Source organism: Gracilinanus agilis, chromosome 4 (genome assembly GCF_016433145.1).
Source record: "Gracilinanus agilis isolate LMUSP501 chromosome 4, AgileGrace, whole genome shotgun sequence".
Taxonomy (NCBI): domain Eukaryota; kingdom Metazoa; phylum Chordata; class Mammalia; order Didelphimorphia; family Didelphidae; genus Gracilinanus; species Gracilinanus agilis.
Genome location: NC_058133.1, coordinates 271,968,657 through 271,979,676, shown reverse-complemented (window position 1 = coordinate 271,979,676; position 11,020 = coordinate 271,968,657). Strand labels below are relative to the sequence as shown.

Genomic DNA, 11,020 nt, shown 5'->3' with positions numbered 1-11,020 from the left:
AATATTGATTCCAAGATGGAAGGTAAGGGTTTAAAAAAAAATTAGTCTGGATCTAGTGTAGTCTCAGAAATGTTTTGAGATAGAATTAATGTGAGTTGGCAACTGGCATTCAATATGGCACCTTCTCCACTTCTGCCCCATCTCTACTCAATGGAAATGCCTATCGGCCTCTTGCCTCTTCACTCCCTCAGCCATATTCTACAGAGCCATCTCTGCTTGGGTTACTGAGAGACCCACGTGACTATATCCTGAGAAAGCATTTCCTGCATCTGGGAGGGCCCCCTATCATTCCAGACTGAGTCTCTGAGCTGCGCTGCTCCCTGGACAGTGGAACCTCCAGCTTGTCCCACTATGGGCTTCCTCCCACTCTTGCTCTTTCTCCTGGGTATTACAGGTAAGACCTAATGGGAGCTGGTCACTCTCTCAATGGAAGGCTGCCTTTTAAGTCCACCTTCTTGAGTCTGCTTGGCACACTGATGACCAAGGCAGCCTCTCCTTCCCTTCATTTCCTCAGATCAGGGGTTCTAAACCTAGGATCTATGAAGCAGATTTTATGTTGTCCAAATAATTGGATGGGGAAAAAAATGACCTCTTCAGTTTAATTGGCTTCCTTTGTGATCCTCTGTATTTTATTTCATGCATTTAAAAAGTTTTTTAAAACATTATTTTTAAAAATAATTTAAAAATTTTAAAACATTATTCTGAGAAGGGATCGAAACACACACACACACACACACACAAACACAGAGATAGAGAGAGAGAGAGAGAGAGAGAGAGAGAGAGAGAGAGAGAGAGAGAGAGAGAGAGAGAATTCTTGCCTTAGACATCTCTAAGGATACCTCCTAGCTAGATAGCCTATGATCCAGCCAACATCCTTTGTCAGAGAGGGCAGGATAGACCAGGCTTTTATATTCTCCTGTTACCATAGTGCCTGTCAGTACCACCTGCCACACCATGTCCTCTTTCTTTCTCAGGTTGCATTGTCGAAGGTGTCCATGAAGTGCTGGAGACCATAGCTGGTAGCTCGATATCCCTACAATGTCGCTATGAACCAAAAGATAGCCGGGGCCGGAAGGTGTGGTGTCGAATCGTGTCCACGGGGTGCCGTTCCCTCGTCACTTCCATGGTGGACAGGAGAGCCGTAGGTAGTGGGAAAGCCCACCTCACGGACCTGGGTGAAGGCTTACTCGAAGTAGTGATGGATGACGTGCAGCTGGAGGATGCTGGCGAGTATAACTGCATGATGGATACGGCCACTGGACCCCAGGTCATGCAAACGTTCATTCTGAAAGTATCCCTGCCAGGTGAGTATCGTGTAGAAACTTGAGTTCAGTAAGTAACCAGGACTCTTGGATCCTAGTGAAGTCCCTCCCTGAGGGTGCCTCCCAATGGCAAACTATGGAAAGAAGACATTAATATCCTTTCCTGTCTCTCTAAGGGGAGGAAGCCACTCTGGGTGGTGAGGCCAAGATAAGTTGTCTATCTCCCAATAATAGCCCTTCCATCCCTAACTCCTTGCTGGTTTCCTAGTCATCTGGACACAAGACAATGTGCTTTCTTCTCCTACCCCACCGCCCTCTTCATAGCCTTCGTTTCAATCATTATTTTCAACATAGTACAACTCATCATTTTTTTAAATCAGTAAGAAAGCAGCATTATGTAGTGTACCAAGCATCTAAAATGGAATTAGACGACCTGAGTTTAAGTCCTTTTTGTTCTGTGTGACCCTGGGCAAGTCACTTAACCCCAATTGCCCACCCTTACCACTCTTCCACCTATGAGCCAATACACAGAAGTTAAGGGTTTAAAAAAAAAAAACTAAAAAAAAATCCTTTTTGTTCAATTGCTTTCCAGTCATTTGGCTTTTCGTGACTTTATTTTTGGTTTTCTTGACAAAGATACTAGAGTGATTTGCCATTTCTTTCTCCAGTTCATTTTATAATTGAGGAAACTGAGGCACACAGGGTGAAGAGACTTGCCCAAGATCACACAGCCTGAGAATGGATTTGAATTCAGGAAGAAGAGTCTTTCTGACTCCCAGTCCAGAATTCTATTCATTGCACCATCTAGCTGCCAAATTCTTGCTTTATTTACTGTCTTGAAGTCATTTTATTTTTCTAGGCCTCAGTTTCCTTATTTGCAAAATAGAGGGATAGGTTTGGATTACATAACTTTTAAAGTCCCTTTAACTCTTGATCCCCAAACCCACCTTTTAATGAAAAAAAAAAAAACTTAGGTGGTCTTGATAGTGGTTTTGAGAGAAAACTGTTTTGGAAACTAGGAAAAACTAAGTTCAAGTCTTGCCTTTGACATATGCTGACTGTGTGACTTCTGGGCAAGTCAAATGTCTCAGTGCTCTAGGCCAGAGGTATCAAACTCAGAGAGTTAGTTGTTGTTATTATCCTCATTTTATATTTGAGGAAACTGAGGGAAATAGAGGCTAAGTTATAAAATTGCAGTTTCCCTACCTTCATTGGTAGAGGAAGGGAGCTCCTGTTCCCAATGATTTCCTAGGTCAAGTCCTTGTCCTTTATCTTATTTTATTGATACCATGGAATAAAGACTAGATTTCATTTTATTGATATCTTTGGTTTTCCTGTCCTCTCTTAATCAGGAAGCCATTCCTTATGACAAAGAAAAATAAAGATAAATAGCACAAATCAGCAAAACCAAAGACCATTTCAGGCATGTCTGACAGTATTTTCAGTAGTCCACATCTATAGGACAGCTAAATAGATGAAACACGGGTGTGAAAACAGGAAGACTCATCTTCATGAGTTCAAATCTGGCCTCAGATACTTACTAGATGTGTGACTCTGGGAAAGTCACTTAACCCTGTTTGCCTCAGTTCCTCATCTGTAAAATGAGTGGAGAAGGAAATGGCAAAACCTTCCAGTATCTTTGCCAAGAAAATCCCAAATTTGGACACAAAAAATTAGATGTGAAAGCCTGAGTGACAACAAAGGTCTCCCACCTCTTCAAAGAAAGGAAGGACATGAATTTCCTCAACTCTTCATTAGAGCCAAGCTTGAGACACTAGGTTTAATTGGTTTTTGTTTGTTGAAACTATATCATTTTACCTTTTGGACGTGGATTTCAGTGTATGCCGGCAGGACCTACACGTATATATGCAGGTCAGGATGAATTTAGCGGTTTAGAAAATGTTCAATTGGTAAATCCTTAAATCAGTTGTCATTGGGACCTGCTAAAGAAGTGTCCCTCCTATGGTCAGGAAATGTTGAAATCACATATGCACTTTAATGGCGGAATCAGGATGGGTCAAGAACCAGGTGGATGAGGTCTGGAGGTTAGGTCACTATTGGGTAGGTTCATTGGGCCCTCCATTCTGGGTGGGCGGGGGTGCAGCAGTGTAGAGTGGAAACAGATATGATATGTTTCATAGGACTGGAGATAAATAGAATTTGGGAGCCTGAAAGAGAAGATGTGGGATAATGGGTGTGGAATCCATAAAGGTGGAGAATGAGAAACAGGTTGATTGAAACTTTAGGAAAAGAAAAAACTACGAATGCTTTGAGCTCATATCAATGTTCTTGCAGATTTTTCAAATCTTCTCTGCTGTCCTTTTTGCTAAATGGAAAAAAGGAAAATATCCAGATTATTAGCACACAATTAAATCTATGATCCTCAAAAAAAAACAGTTTGATACAATGGAAATGGCAATGGTTCAAGAACTGGAGGACTTGAGTTAAAATCCTGTCACTTTAACCACCCTAGAGCTCTGTTTCCTCACATGTAAATGAAAGGATTGAACTAACTAGACTCTGAGGTAGGTATTCTTAAAAAAAAATCCCAGGGGCAGCTAGGTGTCTCAGTGGATTGAGAGCCAGGCCCAGAGACAGGAGGTCCTGGGTTCAAATCTGGCTTCAAACACATCCTAATTGTGTGACCCTGGATAAGTCACTTAACTCCCATTGCCTAGCCTTTATCACTCTTCTGCCTTGGAACCAATCAATACATAGTATTCATTCCAAGAGAGAAGTAGGCGTTTACAAAAAATCCTTTTACCTTCTGTCTTAAAATCGATACTGGGTATTAATTCCAAGGCAGAAAAATGGTAAGAGGTAGGCAACTGGAGGTATGACTTGCCCAGCATCACACAGCTAGAAAGTGTCTGAGGCCAGATTTGAACCCATCTTCAGACCTGGTGCAATTTCCACCATGCAGAGGTATTTTATAACTCTAAATCTACCATCCTTAGAACAGAGATATAATTATAGAGGAAGGCTGGAGAGAAAGTGGGCAGTTCTTTAGAGAATCTGGTCCATGAATGGACCGGTTTTAGTCACAAGATTCTCTAGAACTAATGCTATGGGAATGGGAAGAGTGTCTTGTATTTTTTTAAAAGCTCTTAGAAGTAAAGTAACCATGTTATTCGGTTGTATCTGACTCTCTGTGACCCATGGACCCTTCCATTCATGGAGTTTTCTTGGTAAAGATACTGGAGTGGTTGGCCACATCCTTCTCCAGTGGGTTAAAGCAAACAGAGGTTAAGTAACTTGTCCAGGGTCACTCACAGAATAGGGAATATCTGAGGCCGGATTTGAATTCAGGTCTGCTATCCACTGATCCACCTATCCATCCAGCTGCCCCTAAAATAAATATAACCACACCATAAAAATGTTGGTATACTATAGGGAATCAGGAGAGCAAACCATTTCCCCTTCTCTGGGTCTTAGTTTCTTCAACTTCAAAAAGAGGAAGTTAGACTTAGGTGATATCTAAGGTTTGAGCATTCTGGGATCCTCTTATTACCTGATTACTTCACTGTCATAAATTTGTGTAGTTTCCATTCTTGCCTTATCCATCCCTCTTCCTTAATATTCTAGGGTTTGGGTCCTCAGTCTCCTGAAGACACCACGTCTCTCCTCCCCTGAGTTCACAGTTTCTTTTCTGATTCTGGGAAGAGATAGCAGGACGGTGGGCAAGGATCATGGATTTAGAACAGAATTTCAACTCCTCATTTTACATATAAGGAAACTGAGGCCAGAGAGGGCCTCTAGGCTGGAAGTGACAAAGTTGGAGTTTTCTCTGACTCTTCATCCAACACTTTTCTTCCTGAACCAATAATAACATAAATCCAAGCCAGGCTGAACCTCTCTGGGGCAGGGGGAGGGACAGATGAGAGATAAGAGGAAGAGCAGCCTAGAGTAACCTCAATGAGCTTCTAACACCCAGAGCAGAGATGGGGCTGGCCCTTAGAAAAAAGTATTTTCAACTTCTTTGAGTAGTGTGTGTGTGTGTGTGTGTATCCTTTATGTGTATATATAAGGGTAAACACAGTATGCTAAGAGGTAACAATACTTTCATTAAAGGGCTGGCCCCATCTCTACTCTGCATGTCAGAAACCAATTGAGGCTGTATGTATGGGTGTATACAGGCTGCTAGGTGGCACAGTGGATAGAGTTCCAGGCCTGGAATCAGAAAGACTCACCTTCCTGAGTTCAAATCCAACCTCAGACACATACTAGCTGTATGACTCTAGGCAAGTCATTTAACCCTATTTGCCTCAGTTTCCTTATCTGTAAAATGAGCTGGAGAAGAAAGCAGCTAACCCCTTCAGTATCTTTGTTCAGAATACTCCAAATGGGGTCATGAATTGCCAGACATGACTGAAAACAACTAAACAATGACAACAACAATGGATGGGGTAATTTCCATAGGCATTTAAAACCTCAGTGAAATCACAGACACATTTAATAAGAGAGCTTTATTATATTCAGCGAAAGACCTTGTTTGCAGTTTTTATTCAATTAAACTTTAAATGGTAATTTTTTCATAAACCTTTTATTTTCATTGGACACAATGCCAACCATGCTTAAGGATAATTCAGCCCTGCTCAACCTATCCCCATCTGCTGTTCTGGCTTCCTCACCTCTGGATTTACTATCTCTCCATCTGCCTACCTCTGTCCACCATCTTTTCCATTTTATCACAGTCATACTTGGGACGGGGCAGCTGGAGCTTTGCCCTAGGGCACAATAATTTAAAGTACTTTGGTATCATTTGCCATCTACCAGCAATGCATAAAAACTGAGCTTAGCATTTGGCTAATGTAATTATGTATTAAAATAGGAATGCAGCACATTTCGAGTTTAGGCTTCCTTCCCACCCCACATCCCCATCCTGTCCTCCTCAGTAGCCTGATATATCCTCAGCATCCTATGGACACTTATACACCTGCATCTCTCTCTACCTACTCAATTGGTTTTAAAAAGTCAATTTGAGAATGTTTCAAACATCTCACCTCAAGCACAAAACCTGCTAGTTATAGCTCTGTACCTTCTGACCTTAAATCCTAATACCTCCTCAACTCTGAATTCCCTACCTTCTCATTTACAGCCTCACTACCTCCTTATTTCCCCACCATTGGCCCTTCAGGCCTGTTTGGGTTCCATGAATCTTTCTAACTAGCTAACTAATTTCCTCTCTCTTTTTTTCGGGGGTGGGGGGTTGTCTCTTCAGTGTCAAGGCAGGAGGAAGAGGAGGAAGAGGAGGGGAAGAAGGAAGACTACGAGGAAGAAACTTTGACTTTAGCTCCTATGGAATATCCTACAAGCAGCCCAAGCTTCAGCCCCGTGGAGCCCAACCGAGAAGCCTGGAGGTACTAGGTCAATCAACTCAATCAACAATTATTTGTGAAAATATCAACAAGTGCCAGGCACTATGGTATAAACCCTGGGTCAAACCAAGACAACAATTTGTTTTTAGGTATGTACTCTGTACCAGGCTAGATCCTTGGGATGCAATGACAAAGAATATGACAACTGGTGCCCTCAAGGAGCTTATGTTCTGTAAGAGGTCATATTCTATTCTGTTCTAAAACATACAGACTTAAGTATAGCCAGAATTATTAGTAATTCAATATAAGGCATTTAAGGAGAGATTGTACTAGCTGGGATGGGGATGAGGAGGGGGAATCAGAAAAGGTGTCTCTATAGAAGGTAGTATTTGAACTGCATCCTGAAGGAAGAGAGGGATTCTGTAAGGAGAGAGGACATTCCAAGCATAGAGGACAGCCAATCAAAGGGACAGAGAAAAGAGATGGAGTATTGTTTGTGGGGAGAAAGCCCCTAGAGCTGAATAATAGAGAGTGGAAAGGGGAGTAATTTATAATAATAATAGACTAGTATAATAATACAAAAAACTTCCTATCATGAGTCAGGCACTTTACAATTTTAACTGCACTCTATTACAACAATCCTGTGAGAAAGGTGCTATTATGAAGTCCATTTTACAGATGATGAAACGAGGCAAAGAGTGGTTAATTGGCTTGCCCAGGCTAGTGTCTGAGGCTGAATTAGAAAACTCAGATCTTTCTGACTCCAGGCCCACTCTTTCTCCCATTGTATCACCTAGCTACTTAATATAATAATATATATTAAAGTTGGAAAGATAGGTGAGAATTAGGTTGTGAAGGGCTTTAAATGAGAAGTGCATTTTATCTGAGAGGCAAGAGGAAGTGAGTCAATGAAGAGTAGGGGAATGGCATGGTTGGATCTACACTTAAGGAAATATGTTTTAGCAGCTAAGTATAGGAAATTAGAGTGATGAGAGATTCCAAGTAAGGAGACCAATTAGGAGGCCACCACAATCAGAGAGAATCAGTTATTAGATTTTCAGTATGAACATCTGGGCCTTTGAAATTAGCAAATGCTACAAATCTGGGTTCGATTTTATTATTTTGTTAGTTGTCTTTTTGTTATTGCTATTCAGTCATTTCACTTGTATCTAACACTCCATGACTCCATTTGGGGTTTTCTTGGCAAAGATATTGGAGTAGTTGGCCATTTACTTCTTCAACTCATTTTACAGATAAGGAAACTGAGACAGAGTTAAGTGACTTGCCAAGGGTCACACAGCTAGAAAGGTATATGAAGCTAAATTTGAACTCTGGAAGAAGAGTCTTCCTGACTTCAGGCTTGGATTCTATCCACTACTGCTCATCTAAACTTTTTAAAAATGGAGAAAATGTTATGATTCAGATTAAACTTAAAAGTCTGGTATTTCCAACTATTTTTCTTTCTTGAGAACTGGTTAATAAATATTTACCAGCAGACCATTGATTATACTAGTCTAAACAAAAGGGTTCGGGGCTTGAATTATACGGTGGCTAGGGGAGTAGAAAGATAATGAGTTCAAACAAATTGCATTCAGGGTGTCTTGAGTTTGAAATGCCCAGACTATGCAATATTCAATCTGAGCTAGTGCCCAGGGAGTCGAGTTTGCTAAAACGCTGGCATGGGAGAGGGTGTGCAAGGGCTGGATCTTCCAGTGTCCCTCGCCTCCTAAGGACCAAATAAAACAGAAAAAGACATTGTTCTCTCCCCATGGCTAACTCTGGTAGCTCACACTGAGGCAGATGACCCCTCTTCAAGTTGATTAATGAATACAGTGAAGCGATAATCAAGTCAATTATTCAGTCAGGAAACATTGAAAAAGTTCCTCCTGTTTGCCAGGCTCTGTCCGAAGTGCTGAGAATATAAATAGTCCCTATTCTCATTGAGTCCAACGGGGGACACAACATGCAAACAACTATATACAGAAACTCTATATCAGGCTCTATTGGAAAGAATCAACAGAAGGAAGCCACTAGAATTAAAGGGAGTGGAGAAAGACTTCCTGTGGGAAAGTGGCATTTGGGGTAAGACTTGAAAAACACCAGGGAGCTCAAGAGGCCGAGATAAAGAAAAAATGCCAGGAGTTGGGAGGTGGAGCTTCTTGTTTGAGAAATAGCAAAGAGACCAGTGTCACTGGATCACAAAGTATGTAGGAGCTAGAAAGTAGAGGCCTCAAAAACCCTTCATCCTGGAGACCCCGTGAGTGCCTTAGACACACAGCCTTCCTTCTTACCCATTTCTTTGTTGAATTCTAAGCTGCTACTAAGAGCCATCCCTCTGAGGATTCCCCTACTATTGTTCTATATAGAAATCTCTACTGGCAGAGGGTTCCCCTGAGCTCCCACCCACCACCAGCCATCTTTTAACACCTTTAGGCTTAGAGGCTGAACTTCGAACATTCTTGTCCTTTAGCATTCCCTTGGTCTGGGGTTCTGTGCTTCTCCTGGGTCTGCTACTCGTGGCTGCTGTGGTATTGGCTGTGATAGCTGGCAGGATGGGTAAGTGATTGCCATCATCTCTTTCATTTTGACCTTACTAATGTAGTATTCATTAGCTATCTCTCACAGAAAAATATAGACCAGGCTTCTGGGATGGCCTTTGCTCCTCTCTATAACACCAGAGAACTACCCCACTGGGCTTTTCCTTTATTTCCCCAACCTCACAATGTACGTGACTTTGGAAAGGGGTAGCAAAATGGAGAGGGGGGCGTGATAGGGATAAAGGTGGATCAGCAAGTGGAGGTGGGAAGGTCATAGGTGGGGGACGGAAAAGGGGCTGAGAGGAAAGTTGGAAGAGAATGGTTGGTGGATCTGAAGACAGGGAAGATGAGAAAAAGCCAAATGGGGTAGTTAGTGGCACAGGCTTTGAGAAAGTTTGTCAGGTAAGGGGATCAGGGTTTGAAGGATTTGAAAAAAAAGGGCTAAGGGTCCAAGGTAAAGAGAAGAATGTGCTCTCTGTCTTGCCAGGGGGCAAACTGGACATTTGTGGGCGATCTCAAAGCAGTGAAACATCAGCCTGGGTAAGAGGTCCCCGTGGTCACAGCACTATGTGCTGCTCCCTATAGTCCCATCACTGAAACCAGGAGCCAGGAGGGGAAAGAAGGGACCTGAGATGCAGGTCCCATGCCAACTCCACAGGTCTGGGCAGCAATTGTTATTTGTTCCCATTCATTCCGTGCCCCCTCACCTCCCACAAAGATCTTATGCACCCTCTGCCATCCCCATGCCCTGCTCCTAAAAAGATTATTCTCAAGACCTGGAAGGGGTACTATGCTATGCTATTCGATTGATCAGAGGACAAGAGAAAGCCCTGGTTATGAAGGTATTCTATATTTTTAAGACAGATCCAGTCTGGGCATCCCCTTTCACTCTCTCCTGTGGGATAGTGAAAAGGCTGCATCATTTTTCTATTTGTCTACTGCCATTTTAGGATACCAGGATGTCTGCTGAAGAGCCATCCAGTGTGCCTTATGAGAAGCTGGGGACTCCTCCCTCGTTAGATGACACTACTTACACCAACCCACCTCTAGGTCCCCCGTCAGGAAAACCACCACCTCCACCTCCTCCAACAACCAAATCAGAGCCCCAGGTCCATTTCAGCACTAAGCCTGTAACATATGCAACTGTTGTCTTCCCCTCCGGGGCTGAGGATGGAGAGACCCCCAGTCAACCTACTTAGGTGCAAATTGGCCTTCAGTTCCCCACGAATTCATTTTCCACCTCAACTCCACCTTGAAGTATGCACATTAGGAGTGTCATTCCTGTGATCTGGGTCTGTCTACCTTATATCATAGAACCAAAGAATATTTAGATTTTAGAGATCTTGCCTCCTTGTTGGAATGTAAGCTCCCTGAGGGGAGGGTATGTCTTTGTATTCCCAGGCCATGGCACGATGCCTGGCATATAGTAGAAGCTTAATAAATTCTTGCTGATTATCTATTCCAATCTTCTCATTTTAGAAAAGGGAAAATTCAGGCCTAGAGATGACTGTTGACCCATAGCAATGATGATGCTAACAACTTGCATTACAATCCTTTGATTCCAAAAACTCTTTCTTCACAAAAAATTCTGTGAAAGAGGAAGCACAGTCATTTCTTATTATTAGACATAGAAATGAAATCTGGGAGCTCAGAACTTTGAGTGGAAACCCCTATTTGATTCCTACTTAAATGGTTTACCTTGAATAGCATAACTAACCAGTGTCTGTGCTGGAGATCAAACACAAGTCTCCTATTTACAAGTCTAAAGGGAATTACCCTGCACAATTCTAGGGCTACTACAATTTTATTATCCAAATATGAACTCAATAAACCCTAATCAGTCTCAATGAAGTGCCTAGATAGCGTACCTGAAGCTGGTGGGAAGGAGTTTGATCAAATGCCT

General features: G+C 42.3%; 1 protein-coding gene across 1 annotated transcript; it reads left to right on the top strand.

The window, feature by feature from the left end:
• The first annotated feature begins 351 nt into the window (after nucleotides 1–351).
• TREML1 (triggering receptor expressed on myeloid cells like 1) lies at nucleotides 352–10,316 on the top strand. The gene is made up of 6 exons (XM_044677057.1): nucleotides 352–394; nucleotides 975–1,304; nucleotides 6,484–6,622; nucleotides 9,051–9,136; nucleotides 9,605–9,657; nucleotides 10,068–10,316. The coding sequence occupies exons 1-6, from the start codon at nucleotides 352–354 to the stop codon at nucleotides 10,314–10,316; spliced, it is 900 nt and encodes a 299-aa protein (XP_044532992.1).
• Nucleotides 10,317–11,020: the final 704 nt, after the last annotated feature.